Genomic DNA, 20,993 nt, shown 5'->3' on the forward strand with positions numbered 1-20,993 from the left:
TTTTTTTGGTTTGGAGACTATTAATGACTATTTCTATTTTGTTAGGGGATATGGGACTGTTTAGATAGTTTATCTGATCTTGATTTAACTTTGCTATCTGTTATCTCTCCAGAAAATTGTCCATTTCATCCAGATTTTCCAGTTTTGTTGAATAAAAGCTTTTGTAGTAAGATCTCATAATTTTTTGGATTTCCTCAGTGTCTGTTGTTATGTCTCCCTTTTCATTTCTGATCTTGTTAATTAGGATACTGTCTCTGTGCCCTCTAGTTAGTCTGGCTAAGGGTTTATCTATTTTGTTGATTTTTCTCAAAGAACCAGCTCCTGGTTCTTTTTGTTTCTTTTTGTTTCTATCTGGTTGATTTCAGCCCTGAGTTTATTTCCTGCCTTCGACTCCTCTTGGGTGAGTTTGCTTCTTTTTGTTCTAGAGCTTTCAGATGTGCTGTCAAACTGCTGGTGTATGCTCTGTCCAGTTTCTTTTTGGAGGCACTTAACTATGAGTTTTCCTCTTAGGACTGCTTTCATTGTGTCCCATAAATTTGGGTATGTTGTGGCTTCATTTTCATTAAACTCTAGAAAGTCTTTAATTTCTTTATTTCTTCCTTGACCAAGTTATCATTGAGTAGAGTGTTGTTAAGCTTCCACATGTATGTGGGCATTCTATTGTTTATGTTGTTATTGAGGAGCAGCCTTAGTCCATGGTGATCTGATAGGAAAGAAGGAATTATTTCAGTCTTTTTGTATCTGTTGAGGCCTGTTTTGTGATTGATTTTATGGTCAGTTTTAGAGAAGGTACCACGAGGTGCTGAGAAGGAATGTCCTTTTGTTTTAGGATAAATGTTCTATAGATATCTGTTAAATCCATTTGTTTCATAACTTCTGTTACTTTCACTGTGTCTCTGTTTAGTTTCTGTTTCCATGACCTCTCCATTGCAGAGAGTGGGGTGTTGAAGTCTCCCACTATCATTGTTTGCAGTGCAATGTGTGCTTTGAGCTTTAGTAAAGTTTCTTTTATGAAAGTAGATGCCCTTGCATTTGGAGGGTAGAGGTTCAGAATTTAGAGTTCTTCTTGGTAGATTTTACCTTTGATGAGTATAAAGTGTCCCTCCTTATCTTTTTTGATCACTTTAGGTTCAAAGTTGATTTTATTTGATATTAGAATGGCTACTCCAGCTTGTTTCTTAGGACCATTTGCTTGGAAAATTGTTTTTTAGCCTTTTATTCACAGGTAGTGTCTGTCTTTGTCACTGAGGTGGTTTTCCTGTATGCAACAAAATGTTGGGTCCTGTTTATGTACCAGTCTGATAGTCTATGTCTTTTTATTGGGGAACTGAGTTCCACTGATGATAATAATAATAGATATTAAGGAAAAGTAACTGTTGCTTCCTGTTATTTTTATTGTTAGAGTTGGAATTCTGTTCATGTGGCTATTTTCTTTTAGTTTTGTTGAAAGATAACTTCCTTGCTTTTTCTAGGATGTAGTTTTCCTCCTTGTGTTAGAGTTTTCCATTTATCATCCTTTGAAGGGCTGGATTTGTGGAAAGATATTATGTAAGCTTCCATGTATATGTGGGCTTTCTATTGTTTATGTTGTTATTTGGTTTTGTCATTGAATTCCTTGGTTTCTCCATCTATGGTAATTGAGGGTTTTGTTGGGTATAATAGCCTGGGCTGGCATTTGTGTTCTCTTAGGGTCTGTATGACATCAGCCCAGGATCTTCTGGCTTTCATAGTCTCTGGTGAGAAGTCTGGTGTAATTGATAGGTCTGCCTTTATATGTTACTTGACCTCTTTTGCTCACTGCTTTTAATATTCTTTCTTTGTTTTATGCATTTGGTGCTTTGATTATTATGTGACGGGAGGAATTTCTTTTCTGGTCCAGACTATTTGGAGTTCTGTAGGCTTCTTGTAAGTTCATGGGCATCTCTTTTTTTTAGGTTAGGGAAGTTTTCTTCTATAATTTTGTTGAAGATATTTACTGGCCCTTAAGTTGGTTATCTTCACTCTCTTCTATACCTATCATCTTTTTAGGTTTGGTCTTCTCATTGCATCCTGGATTTCCTGGATGTTTTGGGTTAGGAGCTTTTTGCATTTTGTGTTTTCTTTGACTGTTGTGTCAATGTCTTCTATGGTATCTTCTGCACCTGAGATTCTCTCTTCTATCTCTTGCATTCTGTTGGTGATGCTTGCATCTATGGCTCCTGACTTCTCTCCCAGGTTTTCTATCTCCAGAGTTTGTCTCTCTTTGTGATCTCTTAATTGTTTCTACTTCCATTTTTAGATCCTGGATGATTTTGTTCAATTCCTTCGCCTGTTTGGTTGTGTTTTCCTGTAATTCTTTAAGGGATTTTTGTGTTTCCTCTTTAAAGGCTTCTACCTGTTTACTTGTGTTCTCCTGTATTTCTTTAAGGGAGTTATTTATGTCCTTAAATTCCTCTATCAGCATCATGAGATATGATTTTAGATCCAAATTTTGCTTTTCCAGTGTGTTGGGGTATCTAGGACTTGCTGTGGTGGAAGTACTGGGTTCTGATGATGCCACGTAGTCTTGGTTTCTGTTGGTAAGATTCTTGCGTTTGCCTTTTGCCATCTGTTGATCTCTGGTGTTAGATGTTCTTGCTGTCTCTGGCTGGAGCTTCTTCCTCCTATGGGTCTGTAAGCCTGTGTCAGAACTCCTGGGAGATCAGCTCTCTCCTGGTAAGACCTGTGCACAGAGGGCTGTGGATCAGCTGTCCCTCCTGGGAACAGATGGATGAATGAAGGACCCTGTCCCAGCTGCTCTGCAGCTTCTGCGGCTTGTACCTCCTACTGGTCCTACCTTAGAATGTCACCTGAGGGAAAATGACGATTTCACCTGAGTCCCAGGGTCAGAGCAGTTCCTGGAGACAAGCTCTCAGCTTGCAGGAATGGTGCACAGGGAGTTGTGGAACAGGCACACCTCCTGGTTGTAGATGGAGATAGAAAGGACCCTGTCCTAGCTGCTCTGCCACTTGTGTGGCCTGTGTCTCCTTTTAAAATTTTTTAAAACAGAAGCTACTAGGTATGCTTGAACGATGAGTGAGACCGAAGTGTGAATGGAGGAGTGGAAGATGAGATGAAGCACGTACAGATAAGTCAGGCTGAAAGGATGAGGGAAAGGATCCACTTGCTCCTACTAAGACTTAGCTATAAGTGACTTAGGCTGATGCATTAACCAAAAAGGAACCTAAAAATAAATGCTAACCCAAACAGAACAGTCTCAAGGAGGAAAGGGGCTGGGGCAGGAGACTTAATAAACAGGTGCTAGGTGGGGTGGGAAACAAAAGGCCATTAGGTCAAGTTTTAGAAGACTTCAGAAGAGAAGATTCCTATCTGACCCCTGAGAATATAAGCTGAGGTCTAGCCTGACAGTATGACCTTTATGGTCAAAAGAAAGAATGAGCTGGCAGTAAGCTGTGAGAGCCCAAGAGGGTAATTTTCTGTCAAAATATAGTTGGTTGCAGTCAGTGAGGTGGTGAAGTTATCAATGACTTCTCTGGTTTAGCTTGAACTCTTAACACTTTTGCATCTAAACAAATGCTGGCATTCTCTTAGGGGATAGTGCTTGGTCTGACCAGCAGAAAACAAGGACAATTCTATCTTAAGAGAAGCAATTGCTGCAGTTGCACTGGACATTTGCTGATGTGTGACTATTCTGTTCATGATCTACCTAACTCTGGTCAGTTTTTGTTTTTGTTTTTTGGCTTCCTTTTGTTGAGTCCCAACATTCCACTATTCTGTAGGAGCCGCGTCTGTTTTCTCTTACTACTAAATAATCAGTCACATGTGCCTATAAATCTTCACCAAGTGATTCTCTTCAGCTTTGTATTAGCCTAATTATCTAGCATGAAGAAGGGTCCTCAACAAACACACATAGAGTGAAAGAGCAAATGGATGTGCGCATCTAGGGAAAGAGAGGAAAGTAATTATTAGGTCTCTCTGTCAGGGGACAGCCCACATACTACATGCCAAGGACACTTTGACAGTGTGGTGAAATACTTTAAACACGCCACTTCAAAAGACTCCACTGCACTAAAATATATATTATAAAAGCAATCACAGATTCGAGACCCCCACAGGCATGTCTCTATGCACAGTCTGGGCTTATCAGGCTGCAGACTCTTCTGCAGAGGTGTGGCTGGGAAGTCTCACTCTCAAAATCCCCAAATGACAGCATCTGTCAACTTTCTAAAACAGGGCTTACTTTTTACTTATATGTATGAGTGTTCTTCCTGAACATATGTATCTGAAGTGTGTCTGAGGTCAGAAAAGCATATCAGATTCCCTGGAACTGAGTTACAAAAGGTTGTGAGCTGCCAAGTAGGTACTGGGAACTGTATTCAGGTCCTTTGCAAGAACATAAAGAGCTCTTAATACCAAACCATCTCTCAGCCCCGCTCTGTTAATTGTTTTGCTCTTGGTTTCTCAGTGGGAATCCTCTATATCCCTGTCTAAGGCACTACTGTGCTCATGGTGAGGTGCTGGAACAGTCATGGGCCCTGCACAGTACAGGGTGCTACGGTTTGTTTCCCCCAGTTATTTCCATATGGCATGCCTTGAATACAGTCCATCTGACTGTTACCATCTTCCCTCACAGGTACCTAATTAACAGAGGTGGCCTAGGATCTAGGGATATAGAGACTCACATCTCTTACAGGACACAAACAATCCGCCCGGACCCTTAAAAAATCTACACTTCTATTTGAGAAACAACTGGTGGGTATAATTCCTGAGCAGTTCTGGGAAGTCAGAGGTACAAAGCAGTCTGCTTTTGAACCTCTTCCTTTATTGGTCTAGGATTCAGCTGAAACTGCCATCTCATTGACCAAAATGTAGTTGCCATTATCTGCCCTTCCCTTTAAGAGTATATGCACACTTCTCTTTTTTACTTCAGTAGGGTTTAGAGAAGAGGAAACAATAAACATGTAATCCTCTTCATTTTAATAAAGTTGCCACTAAAAGTTTTATAAAGCAGTAAAATGTTTTAAAATAAAAAACAGACTTGGGAGTAGAGCTGGAGAGTCAGCTTGGCAGTTAAGATCACTTGTTGCTCTTGCAGAGGACCCAGGTTCAGTTCCTAATACCCACAGGCCACTCAAAACTATCTAAAACTCCAGTTCCAGGAATTCTCATCTGGTCTCCAAGAGCACTGCATACATGTACACAGACATACACACATACATGCAGGAAAAACACCTATATATATATATACACGCGCACACACACACACACAAATAAAATGGAAGTAGATTTCTTTTTACTATAGTATTAATCTACACTTCCCTGACCATTAATTAGATTTTATCAACTATTTGTGTTTTCTTTTATTGGAAAACCTTGTTTCTATTCTATACTTGGGTTTTATTGTTTTCTCTACAGAGATTTGGTAGAGCTCATGATGTACTAGGGATATTAACTCTGTGTTTCACATGTTGGAAACATCTTCATATAGTTTGCCATATTTTAACTTTATAGTTTTATCATACAGAAAATTAAATTTTTATAGAACTTGAATTTATGTTTATTAAATACTGCTTATTTGTCCCTGAGATTTTAAATAAAAATTTCCATATATTTTTCTCAAAAAAATTCCATCTAAATCTATTTTATAACTATGATTCTATATCCAAGAAATTTCATAGCTACAACCACAGTGTCATGAAGGTGAAGATCTTTTCTATTTTTTTCTCATTTTACTATCTACCATCAGTAAATACATACTAGATGAGTAAACAAAGTTAATATATCTATGATAAAAAATTGGGACTTTTAGTCTTTATACTCGAGTGATCTGGGAGGAAGAGCCTCAACTGAGAAAATGCTTCCACCAAATTGCCTGTAGGAGGTTAGTATAACATTCTCTTGACTACATATTAATGTGGGAGGGCCCAGTTCCTGGGGTGGGGCATTTTGCAAACTCTGGGCAGGTGGTCCTGAGTTGTATGAGAAAGTCAACCGATGAGCAAGTCAATAAGCAGCACTCTTTTATGGCTTCTGCTTCAACTGCTGCCTCCAAGTTCCCGTCCTGATTTCCCTCAGTGAAAAAGTGTGACCTGAGAGTTGTAAGATAAAATAAACCTTCTCTTCTCCACGTAATCTGTGGTCCTAATGTTTTATCACAGCAACAAAAATCCTAAACAGGACACTCCGGACTAGTTTTGAAAAATTCTAAAAATCAGTCAGACCTGCACACAGATTAATTATCTCTTACCTACAATGCTTGAGACCAGAAGTGCTTTAGATTTCAATTTTTTAAAAACCTGGATTCTAACATATTATCACATATAAATGATATCTTGAAGGGGTGTTGTATTTCATCAAATGCTTTTTCTGCACCTAAGGAAATGATCATGTGATTTTTTTCTTTGAGTTTGTTTACATAGTGAATTACAGTAATGGATTTTTGTAGTATTGAACCAACTTTGTATCCCTGGGATGAAGCCTACTTAATCGTGGTGAATGATGGTTTTGATGTGTTCTTGGATTTGGTTTGCTAGAATTTTATTGAGTATTTTTGCATCAATATTCATAAGTAAAACTGGTCTGAAGTTCTCTTTTTTTGTGGAGTCTTTGTGCGATTTATATATCAGAGTAATTGTAGCTTCAAAGAATGAGTTAGGTAATGTTCCTTTTATTTCTATTCACATGGAATAGTTTGAGGAGTGCTGGTATTATCTCTTCTTTGAAGGGTTGGTAGAATTCTGCACTAAAGCCATCTGGCCCTGGGCTTTTTTTGGTTGGGAGACTTTTAATGACTTCTATTTCCTTAGGGGATATGGGCCTGTTTAGATAGTTTACCTGCTCTTGATTTAACTTTGGTTCATGGTATCTGTGTAGAAAATCATCCAATCCATCTAGGTGAGAATGTAGAGGAGGAGGAACACTCCTCCGTTGCTGGTGTGATTGCCAACTGACTGATACAACCACTCTGAAAATCAATCTGGAGGTTCCTCAGAAAATTGGAAATAGATCTACCTGAAGATCCAGCTATATCACTCTTGGGTATATTCCCAAATGATGCCCCACCATGCCACGGGGGCACATGTTCCACTATGTTCATAGCGGCCTTATCTGTGATAGCCAGAGATGCTGGAAACAATCCAAATATCCCACAACAGAAGAATGGATACAGAAATGTGGTTCATTTATACAATGGAAAACTATTCAGCTACTAAGAACAAGAACAGTAGGCAAATGCGCAGAATTAGACAATATCATACTGAGGGAAGTAACTCAGACCCAAAAGGACATGCGTGATATGTACTCACTAATAAGTGGATATTTGCCAAAAAAACCTAGGATACAATCCACAGACCTCAAGAAGCTTAACAAGCAGAAGGGCCCAAGTAGAGATGCTTCAATCCAACTTGGGAGGGAAGAGAAAACAATCATGTGAGGCAAAGGGAGGGAGGGATCTGGGTGGGAGAAAGGAGGGGGAGGGAAAGAGGGGAACATGATCAGGTATGGGGAGGGCAAGAGAAAAGCCCTAAGGGCCAGCAGAATGAATGGGAATAAGCAACCTGGGGATGGGAGGTAGGAGGTGGGAAGATCCTTTAAAAGTACCAGAGACCTGGGAGATGAGAGACTCTCAGGACTCAAAGGGAGGGACCTTAGATGAAATGCCCAACACAGGGGAGAGGGAACTCTTAGAGTCCACCTCCAGTAGAAAGACAAAGCATCAAGTGGAGGGATGGGGTTGCCATCCCACAGTCAAAAACTCTGACCCAGGATTATTCCTGTCTAAAAGAACTGCAAGGACGAAAACAGAGAAGAGACAGAAGGAAAGGCGGTCCAGTGACCATCCCAAATTGGGATTCATCTCAAGGGGAGGCTCCAAGGCCTGACACTATTACTGATGCTATGGGTGTGTTTACCAAAAGGAGCTTAGCATGGCTGTCCGCTTAGAGGCCCAACAAGCAGTTGACTGAGACAGAAGCATATACTTATGCCCAACCATTGGATTGAAGTCAGGGACCCAGGTGGTTGAATTAGGGAAAAGTTGGAAGAAGCTGAGGAGGAGGAGAGCTACGCCATAGAAGACCAGTAGGCTCAACCAGAGATCTCTCAGGTACTGAGCCACCAACCAGGCAGCATACACTAACTGTTCTTAGACACCACCCACCCCCAACACCAATACAGCAGAGGATTGCCTGGTTTGGCCTCACTGGGAGAAGACACCCCTAATCCCTGAGATACTTGAGGCCCCAGGGAGTGGGGAGACCTGGTCAGGGAGGTAGTACCCTTTTGGAGACAGGGGGAAGAGAAATGGGATGAGGAATTGTGGGAGAGCAGACTGGGAGGGTGCAAAGACTGGACAAAAAAAAAGTAATAAAAAAATTAAAAATAAATTTAAAGATGTATATGTGATAAGAAAAAATGATATCTTGAGTAAGACATAATTCTAATTAGAGGGTTTACTTAGGTTTTATATACAGTGTGTATGTGTGTGTATGTGTGTGTGTATGCGCATGCTCGTATATAAGAGATAAGAGGGGACTGGAGAGATGGCTCAGCAGTTAAGAGGACTGACTGCTCTCTCAGAGGCCCTGAGTTCAATTCCCAGCAACCATATGGTGGCTCACAACCATCTATAATGGGATCAGATGCCTTCTTCTGGTGTGTCGGAAGTCAGCTACAGAACTCATATTCATAAAATAAACAAATCTTAAAAAAAAAAAAAGAGATAAGAGACAGAGCTTGAATATAATTCTATGAGATATTTTAAATGATTTTGCACAGGAAGCAAAGTTGGTACACACTGACCCATCAGAAAGCTAGAGTTACCACTCCTTCAGCTGCCCATGTGGGCAACTTGTGATTGTTTGATATCACCTTCATTACTGGTTTATACAACCACTAAGCAATCACTCTTTTATATTTATTCACAAGTATATATTTTATACTAAAGATATGGCATTCCCTTAATGCAGAAAAAAATCATGTAGCACAATGGCTTGTCCAGAACCCCTGGGCTGGCTGGTAGGAGGTTTAAAGGTAACTAGACCCTGTACTGTAAGCTTTGGTGAGAAGATACATCATCAGTAATTGATCCATACCTATGCCTCTGTTCACTGTACTAGCATGCCATTCAAGCGAGCATTTCTATACTTACTTCTCTGTGATCTACGGCTATCTAAAATACCCACTGGGTGCTGGTTACAAAAAGAAAAAAAAGTGAACCAAATAAGAAAAAGAGGTCTCTAGTGATCCAACTTTTTTGCTAGTACAGTAATGGACTGGTAAGAAACTCATCTCCAAAAATAGCACAAGGACATAGACTTTTCCTACTATAAACTTACAATCTGTGCAACATGCCACACCCCAGATTTACTCTATTTGTGGCCATTTTAATTCCTTTGGGAGTTGTATCATTATCTGTGACCAGTGTGACTTTCTGGGCAACCATGCCAGAGGGTAACCTTTCATCCATATTAAAGACTTGTTCAAGCATCAGCTTTCATTCAGTGATGACCCTAGCAAATGTGTGATAAATTTTTCTGTTACTTTATGATAAAAAGCTATGTTGTAATAATAATCTGTCTGTCTGTCTTTTCTCTACCTAACATCCAGTTGTCCATCATACTGGGATGCACACACTAGACACCACTCTACCACAGAGCTGCATCTTCAACCCTTTTTACTTCAAAACTAAGCCCAACATTAAGTTGCCTGGGCTACTCTTAAGGTCACTTTGTTGTCCAGCCAGGCATCCTCCTGCCTCAGCCTCACAAGGAGAAGGGATTATAAGTTTAAGCCACTAGGCCTGGCTATAACTATAAATCATTTCTAACATAAAATTTTTATTGATGCTTTGAAGATTTTATACTGTACATCACTATCACATTTACTTCCTGGTTCTTCCTTGTCTCTCCATGACCCATTCCCATCAAAAAAAAAAAAAAAAAAAAAAAAAAAAAAAAAAAAAAAGGTCCAACTTGTGTTATGTACATGCTCACAGGAGTATGTATACTCAAACTCTCAGTGGTCTGTCCTTAAACAGAGATGAGTCCATCCCCTCCTGTACCCTGGAAGCCATCTATTGTGGAGAACAACACTTCAGAATCCTATCAGTTTTTAAGAGTTTTCTTCAATGGTTCCTATTTAGGCTGTCAAGGGGATGTGTGGCTATGAATCTTTTAAAATTTAAACCTATGCCTTTTGCTAAATTTCTGCAACAAGCCATTGAATATTTATAGTTACCTTCAGATTTAGTTCACCACAACACAATACTGCTAGCTTTACAATCGTAACACCACGAGGTGTCTGAGTTCACTGTGACACTGATGAAGCTACCCTTTCATTATTTTTTAAATCGTGTATATATGTGTGTGTACGTGTGTGTGTGTGTGTGTGTGTGTGTGTGAGTCATAGGACAATGTGAGGGAGCTGACTCCCTCCTTCTACTATGTAAGTCCTGGGGATCAAACTCAGGCTTGGTAGCTGGTAGCTCTATTCATAAGGACCCTGCTGGAATATTTCCCTAGTTTTCACTAACTCTTATTCATTGTTTTAAATGTTAACAGTTCCTCCTTCTGTTTCCTCAAGTTTGATCCAGTGGTCATTCCCACACGATATTCTTCAACAAGCCGTTCACATCAGCACTGCTGTGCACCTTCTGCAGTAGCCTGACTTTCTGCTCTAGAAATAAACATCACTGTTTCCTCTTTTTCTTATCGTTGTACTACACAGGGCTCTGCAGCCCCTTCTGAGACTCGCAATGGATCTTTACACCACACCACAGAGAATATGTCAACATTAAAATGAAAATAAACTGAGTGATATACACAGGCTTTGGCTGAAAGTGGCAGGAGAAGCCTCAAGAACCTGTTCTTGTGCATGAGGCTGCATATGCCTAACCTTACCATCTTCTGTGGGTCAGAAGCCTACACGAGGAAACTTGGCATTCATGCAAAAGATGTATCACACTGACAGAGACTTTTGTCCCTGAGGAACATCAAATGAACTGTGTTGTGTGCCTGTGTTTTGATTGTGACACATCCCAGCATGACAGGTATGATGTCTTCCATTTGGGACATTAAGTTGGCACTCAAACAGTCTCAGATTTCAATAAGCCTGCACAAAAACCTGTAACCCATACAGAACCACTGTCCTGTTAAATGTTTATAGGTAATGAATCTTTCATCCTTGTTTACATTCTGCTATTACTAACTTCAAATTGAAATATAATACTTACTTCATCAGCCACAAACTCCTTACTCAGACCAAAATCTGTCAGCACCACATGGCCATTAGAATCAAGTAGAATATTTTCAAGCTTAATGTCACGGTATATAATCCCCAACTGTAAAAACAAAACAAAACAAAATGTATTTTAAGATACTTCCAAATGAATTAAGACAGCATTTGTCTACCTTTAAGGAGGTTCCTCTTCAGGATTCTGTGGCTCTTAGCAATTCTGCGAGCAAATGCTGCATCCTGGGGCTCAGGTGCTGGCTTTCCCCAAGCTCTCTCTGTGAAGAGGGTCTATCCCTGGGACCAGCTTCTTCAGGGTCTCGTTGTGGATGACTGTCTTTTTCTGTCTTTCCTCTCCTTATTTCACACTAATTCCAAATCATCTTCAGGGCATTCTTGGACAATTCTTGTCCGTAACTCTGCAATGGTCTTAGCAGAGCTTCCTAGAGCCATACCCTATGCTGACCATTTCTCTGTTTTCAAATGGCTTTAGCAAACCTTCCTAGAGAGCCGTACCCTATGCTGACCATTTCTCTGTTTTCAACTGTGTACTTACCTGTACATATTTCTTAGGGATTTACTATTTATCATATTATATTTGTACTGTCTGCTTTTTCAGATTTTATACACTTATCTGGTATCCTGTATAATGCAATGTATTAGGCAATTAATAAAGGCTTTTTGAGTAATAAGCTCTTAAACATAAAGGTTACAAAGCACAGGTTAATTTTGATGTTTAGTTCTAAATCAGCAAAACAAATCATTACATAACATTTATACAGTCAGTCATGCACTGCTTTATGACAAGGGAACGTTCTGGAAAATGTGCTGTTCAGTGATGTGTGGAAGCACCATGGAGTGTACTTACACAAACCTTGATAGTGTAGGGGAAAATCCCATTCCTCCTGAGGCCACAGAAAAGAAAACAAGTGGGCAAGTCAAGCAAAAAGGACCACAGAGTAAACATGAGCTGTATAAAGCTTCTGCCAGCGTACACAGCAGACTGCCTCATAGTAAACCCACTAAGATGATGGCTAACTGTATACTAAATACATAAATCAGAAGCATGGCTGGCTATTGGCCATTATCAGGTTCTACTCTGCTCTATGTAATGACACGTATGAATGGGACCACAGCAGGTTTATTTACACCAGCCTCACATAAACAGGGATGAAATTAAATAGAGCATTTTGACAGCTACAAAAGCACTAATTGACAGGAAATTTTAAGTTCCATGGGATCACAGTCAAATGTCTGGCCCATCACTGAGTGAAAATGTTATACAGTTCAAGACTGTAAGCCTCTGTTTTGTTTTTCATGTAAGCTGCACAGTAAAATGTTTCAATTGTAAAATGTAAATCTAAGATGTGACTGACTGATCCACTTCCATTTTCTACTTTATGTTGTCAGTTGTATCTGCATGGATTAAATGTTTTGATACTTTGAAATATTGTTTTCCTCAGTATTAAACACAGGAAAACACAGATTTCTAATAATCTCTCAAAACTGAAATCAAAATTATACTTCCCTTATCAAAACCCAAAAACAACCTCAAGAAAAAAACAAGAACAAAAATCAGTTGGCAATTTTCCTATGAGAGCTAAAGTGGTTTGTGGGAAAGGCGGGAAGGAAAACACAAGCACGCACTGAACAGTTGAAGCATTACACATATCTAACCAGCAGCACTTCACATCTCAACCTCTTTGGAAAAGACTTTTAGAAACAAATTATGTAATCCAGCTGACTTCATCACTTCCAAATAAATGTGCACTTTCTCTCTTCCTAGAAGACTCAGTACTAGCGTCTCCATCAACATTAGCATTGCTGGCTTTGTGTCTGAGTGTCTTTTTAGGGTAAGACAGCCTAGAACTTGTTTACTATACTGCATTCATTGTGTATCTATCAAATTTATTCCCAGTTCCATTTTGTTATCGACATCCATGTTTTTATTACTATTTAGTAATAATGAGTGGCATGGACTCTTCCTTTCGTAAATAAAATGGATCAATTGAAGTATATAATCTGTAGACTGTTTTCCAGCTTACCTGTCTGTCTTTGTGTTTTGCCTTTAATTTAGTACTTACGGGGAGTTTTATTGTTATCTTTACATTATAAGACATTATACCTAATTATAAGCTACAAAGGCCTTTGTAACTTACTCTGAATAGTAATATTTCTGATATAAAAATGTTTAAACTAAATCGTACCACCCAAAAATAAGCACAGCCACGAAGCTTATCACCATAGTGAAACTTCCACCAAAAGAAGCACAGAATGGTCATTTATTGTCTTTGCTCTTCTTCCTCTCCACTGCCAGCTCTCTTCTCTTCCTGCTTCTCACAAAATGTTATTCATTCTTCATTTGAGACAGGGTCTGACTCCAAAAACCAGGATGGCCTCAAACTCACAACCTTGATCGCTGAAGCTCCCAGTGCTGGAATTTTCTAAAGATTATGATCTTGTTTCTGTTCTGGGTTAGATTAGTCATTGCTGGACACCTGCCTTTTTTTTTAAGTACCTTTCAGAATATTTTCTCAGTCTCTCCCATCTATTATCTCCATCTTTGACTCAATTTCGATCAAAACTCTCTGAACCCAAGATCTCTTCCCTGCCATTCTCTAATTCTTCCCTCTCTTTTCTTCTATGTTACATATTTGTACTTTAAGCTGGTCATCCTAACAAAGGAAAGAATGACAGACATGACAAAGAACGGCTTCAGAATATATCTGAATTGTTGAAATTTAGTGACTCAAATCATATTGTTCCTTTATGAACTTGTACACCTTTGATATAAATTATTTTAGCATTTTCTGTTTCTGAAGAAAATCATACACACTGAGGCAACACAGAAATCATCTGCTTCTCCAATTAACTTAAGTAAGTTAAGACAAAATTTCATGGAACAAAGGTTGAGAGCATCATGGAGTTTAAACTTATTTGTATAGAGTTCTGAGAGGATAGTAGATACAATGGCCTGGTGAGAGTTTCAGTATCTGAGCTCATGGCACATGGAGGCAATGAGGAGGAGCAGAGCACATGGAGGCAATGAGGAGGAGCAGGGCAGGGCACATGGAGGCAGTGAGGAGGAGCAGGGCACATGGAGGCAATGAGGAGGAGCAGGGCACATGGAGGCAATGAGGAGGAGCAGAGCACATGGAGGCAATGCGGAGGAGCAGGGCACATGGAGGCAGTGAGGAGGAGCAGAGCAGGGCACATGGAGGCAGTGAGGAGGAGCAGAGCAGGGCACATGGAGGCAATGAGGAGGAGCAGGGCACATGGAGGCAGTGAGGAGGAGCAGAGCAGGGCACATGGAGGCAATGAGGAGGAGCAGAGCACATGGAGGCAATGAGGAGGAGCAGGGCAGGGCACATGGAGGCAATGAGGAGGAGCAGGGCACATGGAGGCAATGAGGAGGAGCAGGGCAGGGCACATGGAGGCAGTGAGGAGGAGCAGGGCACATGGAGGCAGTGAGGAGGAGCAGGGCAGGTGCAGAGTAGGTAACAGAGAGTGGGAATCACTCCAAATCAGCAGCAAAGCAGGGAGTACCTTCTGAGTACAGACAGATGGACTGTGCCATGGAGCAAGTCACAATCAAGGAAATACTTTATACAGCTTGGGCTTCATTTTAAAAACCAGACTTTTTTTTTCCTGATGAAAGAAATGGGATTTTTTTCATAAAGACAAACAATAAGAAAAAAAGCTCAAGTTCTTTTGTTACTTTTTATTATGTTTTTATGTTTCAAAACATGATAGATAAGAATTTATTTATTTTCTGTTCATTTATTGAGTTGGGGGTCTCACTTTGTGACTCAGCTTGGCTTCAACTCATGATCCCCCTTGCCCCCCAGTCTCCAACATGCTGGGATTGTAGGCATACCATACCAAGCCCAGCAAAAAGTCAAATTCTTAGAAAGTATCTATGAAACTGAGAAAACAGTAACATTCACAAGCCCAAGACAACATGTAGAAATGTTAATTTGTTTAGCTCTAATAACACCTCTGTTAACACACTAGTCAAAAGGACGAACCGCCTTACCTTGTGCAGGTGCTCCAGGGCAAGCACGATCTCTCCAACATAGATCTGCACTTCGTGCTCTGTGAAACGCTCTCTTTGAGAAAGATGAGTAAAAAGTTCTCCACCATTTATATAATCTAAAAACGAAATATATTTTTTTCTTTCTTTGACTTGCATTCATAAATGAAAGGAAATAACTCCATTTAACCACTCTGGGCTAACCATTCATTTATTTTTATGTAACTCTCAGTATATGACAGTTTCATAGAAAGTATTATTAGTTTCATATTGTCAGACAATTTCCTAAAACAATAACCATCCTAACCTAACCAAATTAATGTACACGGAGTACTGCCATTAAAACTACAACACGAAATCCACACACACTTAAGAATACTTTTCCAAGTCCTCTGCCACCAGTGTGTAACTTACTGTAGATCATCAAACACCAGCCATATGGCGACCAAACCTTCCCCTGCAAAACCCCACAGAGATCCCCAAAAGAACACAGCAGAATCCTGTCTTGCTCCAGGCAATGGCTGCCAGTTATTAGTGTTAAGACCTGTAGGTAGATTCCCTATTTCCCACAACTGTCTGTGCACATTTTGAAAAAATAGTTAGGCAGCAGGTAGCAGTCTCACAGCTCCATACGACATGGACTGAAAAGAAATATGGGGAAAAGAAGCACAGCATGGCTGCATCAAAGTCTTCAAACCCCAGAGATTCCATTCCTCTTCAATCCTCCCTACTTATCACAAGGGAAATGGTGAACAAGGAGGCAAAATGGCTAAAGTTAAGAAGGAAGGCTGCCTGATCGAAGGAAAAGAAAGAAACACTGATAATACATGAAAAGCAGAAATGGATGAATTTAGGTAACAACAGATTATTATTATAAAGTGTTTAAAATCATACAAAATTAAAGAAAAAGAAAGAAAAAATTGATCTCTACTTTCATCAGAGACTAACCACAAAGAACATTCCCTTTCTAAGGTTTCTGTATTTTACTAAGATGTTTTTAATGTAGATGAACACAGTTAATTACAAAGGAACACAACATTCCTACAGATGAACAATGGATTTTTCTATTTCTAAGTAGTTATTTAATTAAGCCTAAATTTCCATTGTTATGACACAGAAATAAACACCTCCTATCAAAGGACAAATTCTTACACAGTCTCAAATGGTCAATTCAGTCACTTCATCGTCTGTGCTCACGTTCAACAGAGCCAACCTCTGTCTCAGGGCACCACCTTATTATTAAAGACCTTGTTACCAATGCACTTATCTTCCTGTGCTCCCAGTCTTGGCTGTACTTTCTCTGCTACACTGCCCTTTTAAGCATCAAGACCAAGACAGTCACCACAACAAATGCCTGTATGCGTTAAGAAAAATTAATTTTAACTGCTATTCTGTATGTGTATCTTTCTTTTCTGTTATTTTTAGTCAGAATATGAAACAATGGGTTTCACTCTGACATCTTTCTAATGTATCATGAACTTTGCTCATATTCCTCACCCCGTTACGCTCTCTTGTCATATAAATATCAACCCCGATGATGGTTTCCTGTCTTAAAACAATTATTAAAACCAAAGGGCAGTCCCGTGTAAAGCAAAACAAAACACCTCCAACATACCTCTGTCTCAGAGGCAATGTGACACATTGAGAGGGATGAGAGATCTGTAACTGAGAGACCCAAAAGAGACAGTGTTCTACTGTGGTCCTGTTGTGAGCAAATTAAGTCCTTCTAATCCTCAATTCTCTATCTATTAAACAGAGCCAATAGCTATTTGTGAATTACTGTTGCTTGGGATATAGGAAGTGTTTTTCCGTTGCTGGGGAGACTCAGGAAAAAGAAACTATAAATCTAAGAAGACAAGCTTATTAAATCAAGTTACCTATTTTCCTACTTCTGGGATAGATTGTTTAGACATAACTAGTATTTTTTACAGCTATATGTTACATACATTATAGGCAACTCCATCCATTTATTCAGGTCTTAACAGTGGTACAGTGAAAATTGAGGCAGCCCAAGGAATTTTGCATCAGAAGCTACAGTAAGTGCTGTAGTCAGCAGCAGACACAACAGAAGCTGCTGAGCCTTGGAGAGGCTGAGCAGTCACCTCCCCTCATGGTTCTGTTGGGCATGTAGCACATCTCATTATAGTTCCAGCTGTCATTTCCTGAATATGTAGTATTCTTTAGCGTGTTTAAAGGACCCATTTCACAGCTCTACATGTTTTGCTGTGAAATACATGAAAGTCACTTTCACTGACTGAGATAATTAACTCACCATGAATTTACCCACTTCAAGTGGGTACAAAATCCAATGACTTTGTTTATTCAGAGTTGTGTAGGCTCTAACCAATTTAATTGCCCCCAAACCCCAGAAATTCTAGTTTATCTACCTTCAGTTACTTGAGCTTTTGATGGCATGTGTAAGAGAAATTATTACAACATTCAATGCCACAAAAATTTGCCGTTGTTTTGGTCTAAGACTTTTACAGCAATTATAGTCTCTTAAGATTCTTACCTTTTGCTGGGCATGGTGGCGCACGCCTTTAATCCCAGTACAGGACTTGGGAGGCAGAGGCAGGTGGATTTCTGAGTTCGAGGCCAGCCTGGTCTACAGAGTGAGTTCCAGGACAGCCAAGGCTACACAGAGAAACCCTATCTCAAAAAAAAAAAAAAAAAAAAAAAAAAAAAAAAAAAAAAAAAACAACCAACCAAACAAAAAAAGATTCTTACCTTTTGTCTTTGACCATTTAGAGTTAACTTTTGTTTATGCTGTGAGGTAGGCCCCAACTTCATACTGTATCATACAGCTATCCAGTTGTTCCCGCACCATTAGTTGAACAACTGTTCTTCATTGTCACTCTTGCTGAAAATCCAGTTGAGTGTAAATGTAAGGATCTCTGCACTCTAGGGCCATATCAGCCACAGGTCTATCCTTACTTACACTGGAGTCATAGTTTTACAATCAGAGTAGTGCTGCTGGCCTTTCGCTGCTGTTGTTTTGTTTGTGTGATTGTTTAGTTGGTTTGGTTTGGTTTTGCTTTTTGTTTGGGGTAAAGTTTCAGTATTGCCCAGGGTGGCCTTCAACTCCTAGACTCAGGTACTTCTCCCTTTGTCTCTCAAGCAGCAGATATACAGGTGTGGACCTGGCTTACAATATATTTTGAAGTCATGAAGTGAGGTTTCTAAAAAACTATTAGAGTTCTCCTCAGCTCCCTAAGTATTCACCTGAATTTTGGGATCATCTTGTTAATTCTATAAAGAAATGACCTGAAGTTTTGAGAAGAGCTGAATACTAAGTCTGATATTCAATTTAGGAATATTGTCGTCGCTAGATGTTCATTAAAGATGTCATGTTTTTTCATTTACATAGGTCACTTTCATTCTTGGAACAATATGTGAAGTTGTACACATTTTATTGCCAAATGCTTTACTGTATTTATTCTAAACTAAATGGAACTGTAAGATACCAAAGCTTAGGGGCTCAGAGGTTAGGAGGACTTAACCTGCTGCTCTCCAGAGGTCCTGAGTTCAATTTCCAGCAACTATGCAGTGACTCACAACTACCTGTAATAAGATCTGATGCCCTCTTCTGGTGCGAGTGAAGAGAGCAACACTATACTCATTCACATAAAAGAAACATAAAAATCTTTTAAAAAGAAAGAATATCAAAACTTAGTTGTATGTTGCTCTATATCCTGCAACTCTGCTTAACTTCTTTATTGATCCTAATATTTTAATGGATTCCTTAGGGCTGTATACGATCATGTCATCTTAAGGTTTTCTTCCTACTTTACAATCTACAGGCCTTTAGTGACCTTTCCCAGCCTCCACTGTGGACTCACCCCACGTCTAATCTCAGAAGAGAAGCACTTGGTCTTTCATCACTAGACTGTGCTTCCCGTGCTCTGCTTTGCTTTCATCCAATGCTTTCATCCCATTCAAAAGTTCACATCTTTGCTGGTTTAGTAAATGTTTACCATCATAGATGAACACTGAGTGTCAGCCAATGCTTTTTCTGCGTTTGCTGAGAAGACCACATCCTTCTTTTTTTCTACTGCCATGGTAAGTTGAGTCTAGGCTTTTAAGACAGGCTTGTGTTCCTAGAACGAATCCTGCTTAGTCATGCTATGTAATCCTTCCTACCTACTCCTTCCTGAATTGTTTGGTAGAATTTTGTTGAGGAAATTTCGTGTCTACTCATAGGAGATGTTAGTTCATGTTTTTCTGTGATGCTTTTGTCTGGTCTATATACTAAAATAATAGTGGCCTCAGAGGTTAAATTGAGAAGTGTTTCCTATTTTTGGACAATTTTATGAAAACTTTGGTATTAAGTCTTCCAGGACCTTGAATCCTCTTCAAGTATGCCTCCACTTCCTTGATCTTCACCAACAGTAATAACAAAAAGTGTTTCTTCTTGAGGCAATTTACGTACTCTGTATTACTCTCGGAATTCTTTACTTCCTCCTTTATTTGCTTGTGTGCTTTTTTTTTAGCATAAGGTATCATTAACTTGCCTGGGCTAACCTCAACCTTACAATCCTTCTGCCCCAGGTTCCTGAGTATCGGGATTGTAGCCATGGGCCACTATCCTTGGCTGGGTAGATTACCTTAACACCCAGTAAACTGTATGTTCTTACTTAGCTGTTCATAGAATTCTCTTGTCATTCATTTTAATTCAGAAGTCATACCCTCTATATCACTCCTGATTTTACAGATTTACTCCTTAAAAGAAAAAAATTGGTTGGTTTAGTTAAAAACCTATTAATTAGTTTTTCTTTTCAAAGACCACTTTGGTTTTCATTGATATCTCTCTACTGTTTGCATGGTCTCTCTGTTGAAATTGTTTTCTGGTACTTATTACTTACCTCTCTTTTCTTTGCTTTGAGTTAGTTTGTTCTTCTTTCTGCAGTGGCTAAATGTAGAGAGTTGAATTACTGACTATGGTACTTTCATTTTTCTCTTAAACTTGTGCAATTACAGCTTTACATATGCCATTAAGCATGATCTTAACAGTGCCTCAAAGGTTTAAATAAGTCTTATGGTCATATTCTCTCATTAAATTATTTTCTGGTTGTTCTTTGAGACATTTTCTTTTTCTCTTTTTTATTTTATTAGATATTTTCTTTATTTACATGTCATATGATTTCTCCTTTCCCAGTTTCCCCTCAAAAAAAAAAAAAAAAACCAAAAAAACAACAACAGGAACAAACCCCTGTTCCCTCCCCCTTCCCCTTGCTCAACACCCCACCCTCTCCCCCTTACTGGCCCTGGTATTCCCCTACACTGGGGCACAGAATCTTCACAGGGCCAAAGGCCTCTCCTCCCATTGATGACCAACTTGGCCATTCTTTGCTATACACATGCTGCCAGAGCCATGAGTCCCACCATGTGTACTCCTTGGTTGCTGGTTTAGTCCCTGGGAGCTTTGAGGATAATAGTTAGTTCATATTGTTGTTCGTCGTAAGGGGCTGCAGACCCTTCAGGTCCTTGGGTCCTTTCTCTACCTCCTTCATTGGGGACCCTGTACTCAGTCCAATGGATGGCTGTGAGCCTCTACTTCTGTATTAGTCAGGTACTGTCAGAGTCTCTCAGGACACAGCTATATCAGGTTCCTGTAATCCAGCACTTGTTGGCATCCACAATAGTGTCTAGATTTGATGCTTGAGTATGGTAAGGATTCCCAGGTAGAGCAGTCTCTGGATTGTCCTTCCTTCAGTCTCTGCTCCATAGTTAGTCTCTATAACTCCTTCCATGG

General features: G+C 39.6%; 1 protein-coding gene across 2 annotated transcripts in view; it reads right to left on the reverse strand.

Annotated features, from left to right (window-relative positions):
- Rps6ka5 (ribosomal protein S6 kinase A5) overlaps positions 1-20,993 on the reverse strand; it is a 202,030-nt gene that overhangs the window by 70,299 nt on the left and 110,738 nt on the right. For both annotated transcript variants that reach the window (XM_031356192.1, XM_031356193.1), the window contains 2 exons: positions 15,245-15,360; positions 11,210-11,317 (listed from right to left, as the gene is read on the reverse strand). In XM_031356192.1, coding sequence (XP_031212052.1) covers positions 11,210-11,317; positions 15,245-15,360 — 224 coding nt within the window. The remainder of the gene's footprint in view (positions 1-11,209; positions 11,318-15,244; positions 15,361-20,993) is intronic.

This window comes from Mastomys coucha, unplaced genomic scaffold (assembly GCF_008632895.1).
Source record: "Mastomys coucha isolate ucsf_1 unplaced genomic scaffold, UCSF_Mcou_1 pScaffold6, whole genome shotgun sequence".
Classification (NCBI taxonomy): Eukaryota; Metazoa; Chordata; class Mammalia; order Rodentia; family Muridae; genus Mastomys; species Mastomys coucha.